General features: G+C 27.1%; 1 protein-coding gene across 2 annotated transcripts in view; it reads right to left on the reverse strand.

The window, feature by feature from the left end:
- The window catches only part of LOC107454031 (N-acetylgalactosaminyltransferase 7), a 28,355-nt gene extending 9,154 nt beyond the window's left edge, over nt 1-19,201 (reverse strand). Inside the window, exons 1-10 of one of the 2 annotated variants that reach the window (XM_043041619.2) lie at nt 18,814-19,201; nt 17,813-17,959; nt 16,369-16,604; nt 12,583-12,749; nt 11,673-11,880; nt 5,448-5,624; nt 4,746-4,863; nt 4,172-4,297; nt 2,594-2,812; nt 893-991 (exon numbers count right to left, since the gene is read on the reverse strand). In XM_043041619.2, the coding sequence (XP_042897553.1) occupies nt 893-991; nt 2,594-2,812; nt 4,172-4,297; nt 4,746-4,863; nt 5,448-5,624; nt 11,673-11,880; nt 12,583-12,749; nt 16,369-16,604; nt 17,813-17,944 (1,482 nt within the window). In that variant the 5' untranslated portion in view covers nt 17,945-17,959; nt 18,814-19,201. The remainder of the gene's footprint in view (nt 1-892; nt 992-2,593; nt 2,813-4,171; nt 4,298-4,745; nt 4,864-5,447; nt 5,625-11,672; nt 11,881-12,582; nt 12,750-16,368; nt 16,605-17,812; nt 17,960-18,813) is intronic. The other variant, XM_043041618.2, reaches the window with a different exon arrangement.
- Nucleotides 19,202-19,289: the final 88 nt, after the last annotated feature.

Genomic DNA, 19,289 nt, shown 5'->3' on the forward strand with positions numbered 1-19,289 from the left:
ATTTTTGTAAAAACTCACTTAAGCATTCTACCTCCTACCTGCTTTATGTTATACTGCTATATCAAGGACTGCTTCCAGATTATGCTAACAAAATTATTTGTCATTTTTTTCACTTAATATTATTTAAATTCAAAGAGGATACTTTTACAGTATAAAACTTTTGAGAATTTACATCATGATTTAATAATACTGTCTTTCAAATTTATGGGGACTGACATTCACAAAAACAGGCAATACAATTTTCAAACAAAAGTGCATGCTTGATAAATTTATTTTATGCTGCGAAAAAAAAGTTACACAGATTATAAAAGATTAAATATCATGACTAGGATTTAGATAAAAATTTAGGGGTCATTTCATTCTTCCTTCATTCAAAGGGAATTTGAGGTGTTTTACATTTAATGTGCCTTAATATAAAAGGAAATAACAGTTAAAAATAATATCTAAGGTTGCTTTAATGAGGGATGGCACTAACCACTAATGAGTATTTTAAAAAGCAATTTTTATGACAATTGATACACACTAATTGAAGTACTAAATACAATTTTTGTTTCAGGGAGATCATTGTTATTAAACTATAGGCTCTTTTGAAAAAGAGCTATAAATGGCAGGAATTTTCAAACTGCTGCATAAATTTAAATTTATCGTGGAGTTTTCTGAAATACAAGAGTAAAAAGTGGTTGAAAAACATTTTATGTCAAGAATATTAAGCTTATTTGAGTAGGTTTTTATACGTGATAAATGAAACAAATTTAATGATAAATTGAAAAAATTAATCTAATTTTTAAGTTCATAAGTAAAGTTTGGAACCTTTAAAACTTAAAAGTACACATGAAAATATACATCATTTGGAATTTAATTTTAATAAATAATTGATTAAAATATTACATACTTGATTGCCACCAGAACCATGGCAGTGACTCATGCCGACAATAGAAGGTGGTTGTGAGCTCATGGTATCCATACACTGCCCAGTAAGCATACTCCTTACCTACAGAGAATTAAAATCACTTATCAGACATTTTTAAAATTATGTTCATTTTAAATATTGTTCTAAAGTGAAGGATTGCATTTGAAATGTAGGGGTAAAAAATTTTATTGTCTAAAGTTAGTTTAGTGTGAAGATTTTTTGAATTTTCTAAAACTTTGTCCCGATATTTTTTACTTGGGAGGTTTCAATTTAAAACATCCACATTATATTCCACTAAAACTCAAGTCTGTTCATCACCTGTCGGAAATAAACTTTTTGCTAAGCAGCTCTAGATTAAACATTCTGTCTTCTCTAGCATTATTCTGAATGCTTAAATTCTCATTAACCTCACAGAATGAATGAAAAAGGAATATGCATTTAAACTGTAAATCAGTAAAGGTAAAAACAGTGCTTGAACTAGCCGCTCAATATTGTTATTGGTCATTTTCCCTCTCTTTTTCAATTAATCTCAGATAAAGGATAAGAAACAAATTGTTACAGATTTGCAAGATTAATAAAGTGGTTTGAAAAAATTACAATTTAAATATCAGTTAGTTAACATTTTTCAAAGTAATAAGGTGGTCACATCAACAAAGATGTCAGCCATTAATAACTGATAACAGCAGTTGATTGCTCACGTTTGTCTGTTTCATTAAGAGCACATCCCAAAATCGGCTCTTTTATGGATTAATTTTATTTAAAAACAATTCGACTAAATAATGAAAGTAGCTAAAATCCTAAAAGAACTGTAGAGGCATCTTTAAAAAAGGTTTTGAGCTAATTTGAAATATGAAATATTTTAAATAAAACAATCTGTCTTAACTTTTAAAATTTCGAAGTTTTTATTTTTAAAAAAAAGTCTAATTTATTATTATCCTTATTCGAAAAAAATTAAAAATATTTGCAAATTGCCCTTTGAGGTAAATTATCACCGATCCATATCAGCCTTATGTTAAAGTAGCTGTAAGTGATTAAATACAGTTAAGTAAGTAATACAATTAAGTAATGTAATTTAGTAAGTAATTAAATGTAAGCGATTCTGTTTAAGTATTATAGTGCATCAAATACGACGAAAATCGAAAGAGAGACATGTAAAAAGTTACAATGTGTCCCTGGAGTGCACAATTTTCTGTGGTAAAAAAGCAGGGGGAATAAAAGAAAAAAAATTAGTGCACCAGCAGATTAATATATGGAAAATTAAACTAAATTTTTTTTTTCAGCATTAAAAATGAAAAAAAAAAAAGATAAAAATAATTTTAAGTATAATTGATTTAGGAATTTTAATTCTTTGTTGAATTATTATTACTAAATCAACATGTATTTCTTTCAAATTAGGAAATATTTATTCCTTATGTATATTTTCACAACAGAGATTTGTATTATTTAAAATAGGGATATACTTTTAGTAATAAAAAAGGACCCAGAATTTCAAAAGTCATGTGTCCTAAGGACCCACGGATTCCAAAGTCTAGTGGAATTACTGGGCGCTGAAATTGTAAAAATAAATTTAATTTTTAAAAAAATAAATAAATTTGAAATTTCATGCAGTATTAATATGAGAGCAAAAAAAAAAAAAAAAAAAAGATGTTAGTTTTGATTAGATTATAAGCTAAAATAACTCACTTCTCCCCAAAACAAATTTTTTGGTAATAGAGGGAATTTGTATAGCACATCATATGCTACATTATCCATAAACCACTTGAAGGATTTACACTGAAGACGTTCTTTTATGGCTAGTTGCCCACTAATATCACCATGATCATATTGCTTAGCTATAGGTTCTCGAATGTAGAAATAATCTTTATAATCATCCATCCAAACTTCCACAACTCGTTTATAATTCTATTTCATAAAAAGCAATAAAAATTATAAACATATTTTTCTTCTGCTCTTTCATAACAATAATTTAAATACGTTTGTAACCATACATTAAATATATAATTTCTTAAATTTATAACTGTACACATTAAATACATATTCACTGAAATACACTTTTATCTACTTTTAAGAAAAAGAATTTAAATACTCTGTAAGCAATTTATGAAATATATTTTAATACAGGTTTAAGTTCTAAATTAAAGAAAATGATTAATTGGAATTAAATTTTGTGTTTAAATATTACATGGTATAACATAAAACATTATAACATTTAACATAATAACATTTTGTATTATAAAATAAATTTGAACTATCATTTTTTACACATTTTACTTCAGCTTCAAGTTAAATAAAATATGCATATTTTTTCATATTAAGGCATGAAAGAAATATGCAAAGCTTATAAAACAATTTGTATGTTTTATAAGCTTTAAATTGTTTTTATCTTCATTTTAAATAAATTTATACATTAAACTCATAAATTGGAGGACTAACAATCATTAAAATTTAATAAAAAATGTCTTGATTAGTATAATTGGTTATGAGTATACATTCCGAAATTGCAAAACAACATATAGATTCAGTTATTAAATTTGCAATTATTTTAACTACATGATCTTACATGTGATCATCTAATTTCCTGAAAGGGAAGTTTCTTAAATAAATATCTTAAAAAAATTAGCTTATTCTGATACAAAATATATTTTGGAGACAGATCATGCAAACTGGTTTACGTATATAATAAATTAGTACCATTAATTCAGGATATGTGAGGAAATAAAAGATTTAAATAAAATAAATTTAGCAGTCTTTGAATGATAAAAATGAAAGTTTATTGGAAAGATGATATTGACTGAATGAAAAGATGAAATTTTAAATTAAAAAGAAAAATTAACTACCACTTAATGGGGGAGGAAGAGATAGAAGTCTCATATCTTATAATTTTTATTCATCTATCTTTAGCTGAAAGAAAGATGACATTGGTCGAGTGAAAAGAAGAAAGTTAAAATTAACTACCATTTGATGGAGGAAGAAGAGATCCTAGTCTAGTATATTATAATTTTTAGTCGTCTATCTTTAGTTGAACTTTGTGATTCCTGATTCAATGAGATTTAAAAAGAACATGTTTAACTTTTTTTTTGTTGAAAATTTAAGATAATTGACAGATAATATTTCCTTTGTTCAAAAGTTAAAATTTAAAAAAAATTTTTGATACTGAAAAAATAATAACAGATAAAAAGTAACAGATAAAAAAATAACAGATAAAAAGATACAGAAAAAATAACAATTATAACAGAATAAAAACCAACACATTATTCCTACCAAAGTAACTAAAGGTCCTTTTCTTTGTTCAGCTAGCTTGCCAAAACTATATGGCATAAAACCACGATAGATGTGACCAACTCTTGAGCATGGCACCCATTCAATACTACCACCACATTGCCATATCTGAAGATAAAACATTTTTTTAAAATTTTTAATGTTACAATAGCTATACAAGAATTAATTTTTTTTGTGTATAGTTATTTTTAATTAGGAAACAGTAAAGCAGAACATATTTTGAATATTTTATGAATCATCGCCAAGAAAAATAACGCAACAGTTAAGCTGAAATTATGATTTATAATCGCTCAAGCATTCATAAAACTTAAATAATGATAATACTAATTTCAACTTATTTGTTAAAAGTTTGTAAAAAAAATTCTGACTAATTGGAATTTTAGGAGAGCTCCTTGTAGAACTTATTTCTGGGAATAACATTTGGTTTAAAGGATCTATAGACTATTATACTTTGGTAAAAACAATTTTTTTTTATTATTTATGAATACATTAATTTAGAGTTTGAATTAAGAAAAAATAACAAACAAATACAATTTTGAAGACGAAATAATTTTACCTTGAAAGATAATTCAAAATTTTCTCCACCCCATACAAGCAGACCAGGATCATAAGCTCCAAGTTCCAGAAAGTATTCTCTATTGATTGCAAACAAACCCCCAGCATGTGTGGGTGACCTAAAATAAACAAGTAAGTAAAATAAATGATATGCAAGTGAAAACGCAAACTCAATTTTTGACATTTTTAGTAGAATTCTGTAGAAACATGATTAGTAGATTAAAGTTATTATTTGCTTTAATATATTATGAAGACTTAATAAAACAACGATATAAAGTTAATTAAAAATTTCATAAAATACTAAAAAACATATAATGTAAAGTAAATAATCAAAGCCTCTTTCTCAGCATCTACAGGAAAATATAATAATTTTGTAACATACTACAGGAAGTTCAAAATTACGATCAGTGTGTAAAATATAGTTTGGAGAGGAAATTTGAAGAAACATTTTTATATTTTGGGTGCTAAGTAGAAGGATAATCTTATACCCCATGGAGTAGTTCCATATTTTTTTTTAAATGAATAAAAAATTAAAATAATTTATCAATAGGTAAACTATTATTCAAAATAATTTTGAGCATTTGAAATAATTTATTCCAATTTTCCAGTAATTTATTTTTAAAAGTTGTTATAATAGTTTTCTTATATTACTAGGAAATGTATGACTAATAAATTTTGTAATAAATAGTTAACAATGACAAACTTGTAAGGTTCACTATGATATCTTCTTCTTCGCTCTTCCTCTTCAGGTATTTCAATTTCTTTGTAGAGCATTCCCCACTCGAATATGCCTCTAAAATGTTTTTCTCCTTGATAGACTGGTCGGTATTCAAAACTATCTTTATCAATTCCATCAATCACTGGTACAGTCATTACAGTTCTGCAAGAATTCAAGCAAATTTTAAAAATTATGATTTTTAAAATGAAACACTATATAAGAGAGAGCAAATATCAACATATTTTTTGCCTTGAGTAAGCTAGCTAAAATTTCACTGTACATGCAAATTGATAATAGAATTAAATAGAAAATAGCTATAGTTTCATTGCCCTTTTGATTTTGACTCCAACATTTTTTATTCTAAAAAAAAAATCTAAATTCTGCTAAATTTATTTACATCAAAGCGTTACATTAGTATTATATACATATTATTGGCATTATAGTTATGAGAAATTATTTTATATGTCAAATTAATTGAGAAAGGACAGGAATATACAGGAATGCTCTTCATTATACAGGAATGCTTTTCATTAAAAAAACAATAAAAAAATAAAAATTCAAGGTGGGGCTAGATGAGAACAAATTACAGTTTTTAAATGTAAGAATCATGCTCATGAAAGCAACACAATAGGACACTCAAAAGACTTTTATAGTTGTCTACATTTGAAATGTAAGTTATCAGGTAATCAATTTCACAATTGGAAAGTTTCTGTCCTCATTTAACAATATTTTATGCAATAATAATTTTTATGCATCAAATATAAAAAAAAAATCTTATTGTTATAAAAGCTACAAGATTTTCATGTCTTTTACAAAGCTTAACTACTAGTCTGAAAGACGATACCTACTTTTAAACCTTGGTCATATAATCACATTTTTAAATTCATGAAAATTGAACTTGTACAAAACAATTTGATGATCTGCAGTACTAAAACTATTTCAAAGGTCAATGATTTCGGCTGTTGTAATATATTATTTCTGCATCAAATTGACTGTCCAGTTTAGCAGAATGAAACTATGGTAACTGAAGGTGGTAATCTCAAGACAAAATCGAATTCTCTGAGATTTCTAGAGTAAAATTAGTAAGCTTTGCATATTGTCAAGATTTAAATTACATAAATTTTCAAGAAATTGAAACGTTTGCAAATATTTTAATATGTATTAAGACTTTGTTTCTAAGTACAGTAGAAAAAAATTTAAATTAAAAATTTCAATTTTTCAAACTAAAATTGTTCATAATTTCAAGTCTAAAATTTTTGTTATTTAACAAAAATATTTATGATTTCCATAAAAATCTTTTATTATTAATTTTATTACAGCAGGGATGAGATTGGCCAAAAGACAAAAAAGCTGAATTTCCACGTGAGTAAATTTTACGAGTGTGCTTTAATAATAAATTCCAGACAATTTAAGATAATAATTAAGTATGTGTTGACATAAAAGTGTGTACTTATTTATTAATATATGAATGATAACATCGATACTTAAGATTTAGTAAAAAGTAAAATTATCAATTGAAAAAATAAAGCTAGAAATTATATTTTACTTCAGTTCACATAAAGGAGACAAATATTACTTTAGAAACTAACTAGTGTGGTGGTTGGTTGTGTCCAGGAGATGAATAAACGAAGTTTACATTTTAATTAGTATTTATTTTAATATTTAATTATAACGAACACAAGGGAAAACATGAAAGTTAGAGCAGTGCGTCTACAATGGCGGTTAGGCTTTTTCTTCGCGCGGAATGACAGAGACAGTTACTGATCGTAACTGTTGCGGTTACGATTAAGTTAAGTTCAGTCGCCGCACTAGTTTAGCAAATTAAAACTACTGAGAACATACATTTACATTCCATTTCTCTTAAAAAATGCTATTAGATGATTTATAGCAAATATATCAGTAACATGACTTTTTAAATGATTTAGAAAAGAAAATATATCAATAACTGTGAAGTAGAAACATATAGTAGCTCCTTAACATACAAAAATTGCTATTTTAGTTTGAAAAATTGCATGATAATCAGCAACTGGTTACATAATTATACAGTGCAGAACCTCTTATCTGGAAATCAGAAAACCGGAAAACCAGATAACCGGAATGAAATTCGGAACCGGAAATTAATTTTCGTCCATTAAAAAAAAATTTTTTTCCTGCAAGATTTTGAGCCCTTTTTGTTATTTAGAGCGTACGGCATATCGAGTTGACAAAAGAACTGATTTAGAGGACGGATCAAAAGCCGTTTGTAGACGAATCTGACATAAGCACAAATAGCTTATATATGTTATTAATGTTAATAATAACATTAATAACCAGGGTGGCCACTCGAATCAGATTTCAAATTTCCCTGATTTCTCCAGGTTTTCCAGATAAAAATCTTAAAATTTCCAGGTTTTTGTTTCTTTTTTCTTATAAAGTATAGGATGTGTACAAGAAAAGTGTCTATATTATAAAATATTTTATTCAAAATGTTACTTTTTTAACATATCATACTTGAAAAAAATAATTTATTTTGNGAAGTGTGAGGAAGCAAAAGTTCTGTCACTTGTTGTAGAGCAGACAAATTTGCTGTGACCCCACCTTCACTCATTTGGGACTCTATGATCCTCTCTAGCTCTTCTCGAAAAACTTGACTGAAAAATAAAGTGAAAAAATTTATAATAAACATTTTCTACTGAAAATATATGAAGCCTGGTGAATCTTAGGTTTTACCGCTTTTATCAAAGTTACTTGGTAAAAATTTGAAGTATGTTTTACTATGATTCCGTTCCAGACATCTATCAAGCCTTAACCAAAGGAGAGAGCATTAGTTTTGCAAAAATTCTTTTTTTTCATTTGCCTTATGTTAATTTTTTCTGACAGATTAGCTAAATTACTTGGGTTAGTTAAAAGTCAGCAAAAACACTGTATTAAACTATAAGCTTTCCACACAAAAATATTGAAATAAAACTTTTAAAAACAAATATCATTTATAGAGAAAAAAACAAATACAGTGCAGAACCTCTTATGCGGAAATTAGAAAACCGGAAAACCAGATAACCGGAATGAAATTTGGAACCGGAAATTAACTTTCTTCCATTAAAAAAAATTTTTTTTTACTGCAAGATTTTGAGCCCACTTTGTTATTTAGAGCGTACAGCGTATCGAGTTGACGAAAGAACTGATTTAGAGGACGGATCAAAAGCCATTCGTAGACGAATCTCACATAAGCACAAATAGCTTATATATGTTATTAATGTTAATAACATTAATAACATTAATAACATATATAAGCCTGTATATAATTTTTATTTCATAATTTCTTTCCTTATTTAAACTTAAGTGTATTATTATTTATCATTTTTTATTATTTCTAAAACTATTTCAAGTGGAATTTTTTAGTTTCGTTTTATAAACATTAAAAAAACGGCATTTTGTAGCGATTCAGAAAACCGGAAAAATCAGTTATTCGGAATCGCGATGGTCCCGATCGTTCCGGATAATCGGTTCTCTACAGTATTTTATTTTATATGAATTTTGTATTTTATAGAATAAATAACAGCAAATTTTTTTTTAAAATTTTGGAGCTGAGTTAATTAATTCTTTTTCCAAAAAAAAAAAATGTGAATCACTTTTTAAATGATTGCTTTTGTTTGCTATATCTTTATGTTAGTTTTTTTTTTGTTTTTTTAAATATCTGACTGCTGCAAAAGCTTTATGTTTCACAAAACAAGCAAAAAATCCTTTAACAAGGTCAAATTGCTAGCAATGCAGCTTGTGAATGACAGGTGCTCCAGTTTGGAAAAGTTTTATATATTCTTGTGGTAATAGCAAAACTGACACAAACAGATTGGTGATTAATTTAGATGTTAGCCCTTCTTCGAACATCTTTTGACAAATCCTATTTTTTCATTCTTTACCTGCCTGTGTAACATTCTTCTTTGCAAGCACAGAATGTAAGTTTTGAATGTATTCTCTTCCAGTTTCTCTGATGTTGCAATGCCTATATATACTAATAATCATCGATCGAAAAACAATCACCTTTATAGTAACTAGTTCAAGAGATAAACTTACTTCTTACAAAAATTGAGCTAATTGATTTTAAAATCGCGTGAATACAAATACTGATCTCAGATTTTAAAATCGCGTGAGTACGAATCACGATAATGGATTTTGAAATGACGCGAATATGAAACTCGATATTCGATTTCAAAAAAGAGAAAATACAAACTGCGATATCTAACTTTTAAATCGCGTTAATACAAATCACGATTCACAATTCTTAGATCCCCTAAATGCGAATCATGATGAGTAATTTTTAGATTGCACAAATAAGAATCCAAATGCCTTATTCTTAAATCACATATAAATACGAAAATCGATGTTTGATATTATAACCGTATGAACGAATCACGACATTGGATTTTAAACTCGTGTGAATATGAATCAATACATAGGTTTTTAAAAACGAATAAATACAAATCGTGATAGTGGATTTTTAAACCACAATAAGAATCGTAATGTACGATATTTAAATAGCGTGAATAAGAATTGCAACACACAACTTCTAAATCACGTAAATACACAAACCTATGTTTGATATTAAAATCCTGTGAATAAGAATCGAGATATTAGCAGATTCTGGGTTTGGGACATCTAAAAGGCCTGTTTGAAGAAGCGACGCCTGAATGACGAAAATGCGAGCTATCTGGCGGGAGGGTAAAAATGTGCAAAAATCTTATCTTCTGCACGTAAAAGTGGAGAAAATAGCTAAAATGTGCAAAAATCTTATCTTCTGCACGTAAAAGTGGAGAAAATAGCTAAAATAAGCAAAAATGCAGAAGGGTTGGCAGCTATGTAGTTTGAATTTTATATAATTAATTTATTTCAGTGGCTGAATTTTCTGTAAAAACAGAATATTTATTAAAAAAAAGGTGAAACTTTTAGAGAATCAGAGTTTTCAATAAAAAGGCTGAAATTCAAGCGACAAAAGTAAAAAAGCAGAAAAATCTCATCCCAGTTACAGGCTTCAAATGGAAAAAAAATAAAATAAACGGTTTTTCAAAAGCAATTATTGCTCCAACATTTAAAAAAAATTAAATTTTAAGTAGGAACTGTTTGAAAATGAATTATTTATTCAAATAGCATTGATGACACGAAAAACAAACAAAAGTACTACTAGATAAGTTTTGAAAGTAGTTACATAACGTGAAAAACAGTTTGCGTATAATGATAATATCATATTCATTGAAGTGAATATGATCAACAATACTGTTAATTGATGATATTTCAAAAAATTCCAGAGTTGAGTATATATTTCTTTGAGAATTTTTTAAATAATATTTTCAAATTCCTTGAGAATTTCAGGTTCTCCTGGTTCCCGAAGTGGGTAATCACCTGTAAGTGCACAGAACTGGGCAGATATACTGTGTATGCACGAGACTTGAAGTATACACTATTGCGCAGGGATGTGAAGATCAATCCTAGGGCAAATTCTCAACAAACAACATATACTGCTTTTAAAATTGCTTGCAGGTTTTTTTTTTGTTTTTTTAAATATAAATAATATATGCTACAAAAACCTGCAATGCAAATGTGCAATTTGTTGAAGCAGAATGCAAAGCATAGAATAAATCAAAGCCATTGTTAAGAACATTTATGAATAATGCCTCAATCATGAATCATTAGACTCTGAAAGCATAAACAGCAATAGTACAACACAATAGTTCATTAGAACTGGTGATCGAAATGGGGTATAGATGGCACAGAGCAGAACTCTGTATCTATGACAAAACTTTTCATGGACAGTCATAGGGAAAGGAAGTACATTAGTTTCCAATTTGATTTTTAAATAAGTCAAAAACTTTTAGGTTTTGAAACTATATGGAACTCAATGCTGCATTAAATATAGTTCTTAAGCGTCATGGAAATTTTATAAAATATTTTTGACCATTAAATACAAAAAATTCTATGGAAGAGGAAAATATCGCAGAATATTCCCATACAACCGAGAAGAGAAGGAGAGGGAAGGGTCAAGACATGGAACTGGTTTCCTTCACTAATGGCGTACTCAAGCCTTGCAAGAAACTAAGTAAAATATAGTAAATAATAAGAAATGGAAAATTTAAAGACAAGGAGAAAATAATTCAAAGAAAAACAAAATTTATGTTTTAAATACAACACACTTCAGTTACAATTAAAAGCACAACATAGAAATGAAAAATGATCACTAACCTATTTGTATAGATGGGGGCTAACAATGGTGGCAACCAATTAACATTCACTTCACAATGAGCATCAAGGAAAACAATAACTTCACCCTTTGAGAATTCTGCTCCATATGTTCTTGATCTAATTAATCCTTCTCTTTGCTTATTTCTTGTTAAGCGTACTTTTTGTCCAAACTGTCGAATATAATCTTCCAATTCCCCTTTCAGGTTTTCTAGTGAAAATTTAAACAATAATAATAATAAAAAAAAGATAACCAATATAGTGCAATAACAAATGTTATCATATTGTGTTCATGATATTGCATCATAGTCTTCCAATTATGAAATAAACAAATTATCAATAAACTTGTGATCATTTGAAAATTTTGCTCTTTCTTCTTTCAAGAAAATTTCATTTATTAAAATTTGAAAAGATTGAATAAATGCACTAAATACTGTAAATAGAGCTCAGGGACTCAACTAGTTTAAAACTTGGATGCACAAAAACTTAAAGAGTGAATATCAGATTCTATAATAAGTAAAAAAAAAAATGAAAAAGTCTTTAAAAAAACATTAAAACTAAGTATTTTTATGAAAAAAATTGCAAACAGCTTTTATATTAATTTAACATAAAATAAATAAATAGAAATAAAAAAAAATACATAAATCATTAGACTAAATTTTACTTTGCCATAAAATTGATTGATTTAATTGTTCAAATTTACATTGAATTGGATATTTATCTTGAGAAAAACTGTTACATTTTAAAGTGACTATTTAATATGTTTGTTACCTTTAGCTATCATATTTCATTGCTTTAGTTTTTTTGGTAATAACAAGGAAAAAAAAAGAAGCTTTATTAGACAAGATAAAAATAATTCATTGAGCTAAATTTTTAATAAATCAACAAAAATAACTATTTTTCAGCAAATTACCTTTTTCACTAAAATCATCAACCAAAACAACCTCCTTTAAAAATTCTGGAGGTGATCGATTAATAACACTATGAACAGTTCTCAGTAATGTTGAAAATCCCTCATTATGAAAAACAATAATGACACTAGTTGTGGGTAAATCTTTCGGATAATGCCAATATTTACACCTGGAAAGTAAATGTCAAATGAAATACATTCAAAAAGTTAACATATACAATAAACAAATATTTTAATAAATATTACTTTAGCATGAGAGTTTGAAATTTACCACAATTCAACATCAAACTATCACTAAATAGAAAATAATTTTTATTTTCAATATTCGCTAGTTAGTTTTCACTTTCAATTAAGTAAATAACTCTGAAATAATATCATTTAAATATTGATAGCGATAATAAACTGCTTTAATACTTTTGAAAAAGATTGTTTGATGTTAAAAAATAAATTATTCAACTTTGGTTGAAAAAAGATGCCCGGTGGCTGAGTGGTAGCGCTTCACACTCCCTTGCCATAGGTCTTGGGTTCGATCCTTGGGCCTGGCAGGATTGACTCAGTCTTTCATCCCTTCAGTGGGTCAATAAATGAGTACCAAGTATGCTTGGGAACTAAACACTGGGGTTTCCGAGTTCAGGTGAGCACCGGACCAAAACATCTGCTCCTGTGTCCCGGAGCCCAAGGTCAAGAAAACTGAGATGGGCACAGTAGGCCTTGGCCCTCTATGGGCTGCAGCGCCACTGAGTTTAGTTTTTGGTTGAAAAAAACTTGCCTTCCCTATGCTTCCTAAATGTCAAATTTTGTTTTTCATAAGTACATGATTATAAAGTTATTTCTCTTGTGAAAATATTCAGATAATTTTTTTAATTAAATTCTCATAGCTGAAAAACTTAAGTTATAAAAGTTTAAGCTGATACTAAACTGACTGCCCACATGTGATAAGCATAGAGGAGAGAGCTTCACTTTTTTCCCGTTACAATGTTTATGTTTACCCCATAAGACTGAGAACTAACAGCTTTTTCGTTCCTCTATGAAATAGATATACCACAAAAACAAATTGAAAATTTGTAAGCTACAAATCGTTAGTGATTGACCCCTTTCACATGGTGGATGCTAGAGGATGAGGGTTTGGACAGCAAGAGGACCACCGGTCGGGCCAGCAGAAGTGGGGGATAAGGAGTGATCGATTTATGAGAAGTTAGAATGTCGAACGCCTTATCTTAACAATTTGTTCTTGTGGAATGTAACATTTCTTTCAATTTGTTTTTTTAGGACATCTACTTCATTGAGGAAAGCAAAAGCTGTTAGTTCTCAGCCTAAGTAAGATGATCTATAAAGCAAAAGAAAGAGGCTCGACTGGTCCTATTGTGCAACAAGTTCTGCTTTACGTATGTTTGAAAATAGAAAAACCTCTATGCAAGATTCAGAATTGGTTTTTCTTTATATTCAGAACATAGATGAGGTTTTATGAGGAAAAAACTTTTATGTTCTGGTTTTAATCTTGATTAACAGTTAACTTAGCTATGTCACAAAATTACAATTCAACTAGCTGTTCAATGCAAAAAAAGGGGGGGGGGAGGCGAAAACTTTTTAACAAACTTTTGATGCATGAAGGGTTATTTTTTTTTTTAAAATCTTAGGCAAAATTAAGAATAAAATTTTCAATTATTTAAAAATTAAATTATCATTTCATTCTTTTTTCCAATAAACGAACTGGTAAATTAATAATATTTTTATTAATCAACATTAACATGCTAGTGGAAATCAATCAATTTTTAATATTACCTCTACCTCAGCCTAATACATTTGCCTAGAATTCAGACACAGTTGGATGGTTGCTAAAATATTTTGGTCTTTAATAATAAAAAGGCATTACTATTTTTTAAAATTTTCTTCTTCGCCAACACATTTCAAAGCATTAAGAAAAATGGTCTTGGCAATCATTTATATTAATTAATAACCAAATTATGAATTTTTCACTATTTGATAGCATCTAAAATTTGAAGCATCTAAATTTAGAAATATGCACCTCTCGTAAGGCTCAAATTTCTTCCCAGTTGTGCATTTTTACTGACAAGCTAAATTTCAATATTTTCTTTATTTACCATCCATTTTGTTGAAAATGTCAATTGTTAAATAAAATTGGAATATTGAGTAATTTTCCTTATTGTGTGTGAAGATCCAGCTGCAGGAAATAAAAATTTGATACCTACTTTACGAATATTTATAATATTTTGTCTTCAAACTAGTACTTAATAATATCATCTGTTGCATCCTTAAAATAAATATTTTACTAAAATCTCGCAATAGCTCTTAGACAATAAGTTTTATTGTTTTTTGAAAGAAATAAAGGCAACAACCTTGAAGCTATATGATGCATAATATCAAAAACTTTAAAATATTATGTTTAAATGGATAAAAGTAGTATTAAAATAAATATAATAATTTTTAAATAAAATAGTCAATAAAGAAAAAGAAATTAATTATCATACACACATAATAGTTAAAATTTTAATGGAGTACAAGAAAGTTTAAAATGTGACAGCTATTATCTAGTTCTTACTCAACTAATAAAGTTTTATTAATTCAATACAAGTTAACAGAACTTTTTAAACTTCTGCAGAACCTATTAGCATCATTGTAAGGATTTTGATATGTTTAACTAATTTATGTCATGGTGGTAAAAATCAGTTTAAATTTATTATATTAAGAGTCAAATGTTATCAATAGGATAGTGTATAAATTGTTATCAATAGGAAAAACCTCTTCCAAATTTTTTTCCTTCTATTTCTTCTATCATTAATGTGTCAAAATATTTTACAACACGTATTCTATAAAAAACTGAAATAGCTGAGAAAAAATTATAAATTTCCTTAGCAGTTTAAACACATCTCATAGGTGAGCTTTTTTATTTTGAACACAGCTCCAAATACATGTTTAAGAAAATAAGTGCAACTCAAAACATGCATTTAAAACATGCATTCAAAACAATGAATACATCTCAAAATGCATGTTTAAGAAAATTGAAACAGCTTGAAATGCATATTCATACAAGGACTTAGTTCAAAATGAGTGTTTGAGAAAATGGAAACAGCAAAAAATGCACCTTTTCAATGTTTCATTAAGTTTAATAACAAAATAAAGAATTTTGTAATGACTTTTCCTAACATTTTTAAAACACTAATCAAAATCATTACAATGATCAGGGTGGCTGGGTATATTACAGATGTAACTAAATAGTGCACAAAGCAATAAAAGTTGTTTGAAAAAAAAATCTAGTCTTATAATGTCAATTTGATACCATTAATATTAATTTATAGAACCTGTGATAACCTTGTGAAATAAACTGTTAACTTTAAAAAAAAAGATCTATTTTTTGGATCCATTAGTTTATTTTTAAAAAAAGAACAATTTTCATAAGAAAAGTTTAATAAAACAAAATGCCATGTCCATTTTTTCAAACACGCATTTTGATTTGAGACCATTTATTAAAATACATAAATTTGTCTCCATTTTCTTAAACACATATTTTGATCTATGTCCAGAATAAAAAGCTCACTCATAATCTTTTGTTTCGTGCATTGAAAATAAATACACCTAAAACAAAATAAAAAAGAGAAATATCAAACAATTACAATCAATCAATTTGCTACAATTATATTTGATTTATCTCCATTTGTATACATAAAAATTAGGAACTGCTTTTCTTTTTTCTAGCAACATTCCTAAGAAGATGCACTTAAAAAAAAAAGAAGAATAGGATGAGAATTAAAAGAAATAAAGAAAACCTACTCATGGAGCCTTTTGTCAGGAATAGATCGATCAAGAGATATTTGATTACTGACTACCATATTTATTCCATACTCCATCATTGCAATTGATATTTCATTCTGATCTTCAGATCGTGCATAATGAGCCATACCATTTTCCCCAGGTCCTTCTCGAATAGTTTCTGTAGGAGAAGGTTCAAAATTTCCCAATACACCTTCTTTAAAGATGGGTCCCAAACGTGGTGGAACTAATTTGCTCTGAAAAGATTTTTCTTTTATATTTACCAATATTTTACTAGCATAAAAAGTTTTGGAATTATAATATATTCAATAAATAAAATACATTAATAACATATTTATGTTCAAAAAATAAAATTAATTAGAGCCTTAATGCTTCAAAAAGTTTCTTTAATTCATCTTTGTAAAGGAGACAGTTAAAGCTGAATGAATATTTAAACAATATTGAAGTTTAAGTCAATCACTCAGAGTCAATTTGTTTTATTTGTTTATAATATAGCACAAGTAATAATTTCGTTAATAAATTATTTATTAGTTTTTATGAGGAATATAAAAAGTAACCTTGCAATTATGTGCAGATCAGTTATACTTGTAACTATATGCAATAGGGTGATTAGCTAAAACTGAAAGTTTAAGTTCGCTGAACAGAAAATCATTCTAATTTTAAAAACCAAATTTTGAGGGAAAAAGACAAAAATGTAGTATTTTGAGATAGCAAGTTCTATTTAAAAATTTTCTTTTATGCCAATTTTCTTTAAGTAACAAAATCAAAATGGTGTTTTAAACCTTTAAATATTTAAACTTGAGATTAAACAAAATATTTCTCAACTTTGAAATCTTAAGCGAAAATTAATTACCACCTTAATGTTTCAAAAAGTTTCGTTTGTGTCGCAATAATATTTTACTAAAAAAATAGTGATTTTAAAAATCATGAAGAAATGCAGCAAGATAATTGTTGAAAGAATGAACAAGACTATGAAATTATGCTTTAATCGTCAAGAATCAAGAGCTTCAAAAACATTTAAATTATTCAATATCACAACTTAAAATTCAAAAAATTGAGGATTTGTTTGGAATCAGGCAACTTTAGATACATAACTTTAAGAACTCTATTGGCTTAGGTAAAATATCTAAAATCTGGAATTTTCTAAAATTCTGACTTTTTGAAACCCTGGGGAGTTCAGAAATTCAAGGTTATACTGTAATTATAATAATAATAATTTAGATTTGTAAAATAATTCTAGCGTAATAAAATAAAGTAAATTTAGAACTTGAGTCATTGTTCAGTACATACTTAAATAGAATAATGTCACAATATTCAAAATAAATATATTCGATGCAACAACAATTAATAAATAATTTAATAAAGTACATTATTTTGAAGTTAAATATAAAGAAAAACAGAAATTAAGAAGAAATAAGAAAAAGACAAAGAAAATAATTATTACTTTCGATACTTTTCCACTCAATAGTGCAACACCCTTAGGTTTTGGAATGAAAAAGGCCACAAGCAAAATAAAGACTACAATTACTAAAAGAACTTTCAGTAAGCGTGATTTTCTAAGGCTGACCACTTTCATAATTTCTTTTCAAATCTAAAGAAATATATTTTTAAAATTAAAATGATAAGTACGTAATTTCTAATAATGTAGGTACATAAAATTACAAATATTTCTAACAGTTTGATAACAAAAGAATTCTAAAAATAGATAAAATCAAATAATTTTGAAAAGAGATAAAATCACAAAAAATTTTAAAAATAGCTAAACAAATTTTTTTTAAGTACATTAAATTATTAAGAATTTCAAGTCAATGCATGCATTAGATTATTACTATGTAAAACATAATTTAAAAAGTGATTTTTATAAACTTAACAAAACTTTCTCAAAAATGTAATTGATAGGTTATCAGCAATTTTTTGTGTGAAGACAAATCATTTATTTCTTAGAACGTATGCTAACTAAAATTGAACAAAGTACGCATGATTATAAATTGAATTAAACATATTTTGTAAAAAAAAAGAACTTAATTTATTTAAAAATTATTGATACTTTTACATATTAGGTAAAACTTTACAAGAAATGACCTACTGATCTCCAGGCAAAGCAATATTACAATGTATACAGGAAAAATTACATTAAAAACTCAGTTTAGTTGTGTTTAAACAATGAATTTATATAAAAAAATTAAATTGCATACCAAAAATTAAAAATAAAAGCAAAACAAAAACATTCTACTTTAAATATCAAATAATAAAGCAAATTAAAAAAAACACGAAACAATTAGTAAATTAAACAATCTTTTAAGATTAGAGGACGCATATTAAACAAAGAAACACTCACGGGGAAAATTAAAGAAAAAAAAAATGCAATCAAAAGCATTACAAATAATATTAGATTCTTCAATTAAAATATTTCCATTGAAATATCATGATGTGTTATTAACTTACAGAAGTTCCACGTTTTTTTAAAAAAATGTTATGTAATAAGAGTAGCTACAGCAGGTGGGCACACTAATTTTAATATTAAACTTTTTTAGAGAATAATCTTCCAACCGAAAATAAATATACTAAGACAATTAATTAAATCTTTGAATATTTAGGGTCTCTAACACAGATTAAATTCATTCTGTAAAACAAAAAACATATGCTCCTAAATGCATATGAAAATTATGTCACACACCCAATGTAAAATTAGAAACTTAAATTTATTTTATATCTCATAAAATTGTACAATAGCATTATGATCGAACATAAATCTGAAATAAAAATAACAGCTGTGCTGTCAGCCTCATAAAAATAATAAACAATACGAAACTTTAGCCGACACGGTTATCACACAATATCACGGTGAGCAAAAAAACTTTTTTTACATATATAAAATTAATTAAAATATAGATTAAGTAAAGTCGCACGTTATAATTATC

This window comes from Parasteatoda tepidariorum, chromosome 7, assembly GCF_043381705.1.
Source record: "Parasteatoda tepidariorum isolate YZ-2023 chromosome 7, CAS_Ptep_4.0, whole genome shotgun sequence".
Lineage (NCBI taxonomy): Eukaryota > Metazoa > Arthropoda > Arachnida > Araneae > Theridiidae > Parasteatoda > Parasteatoda tepidariorum.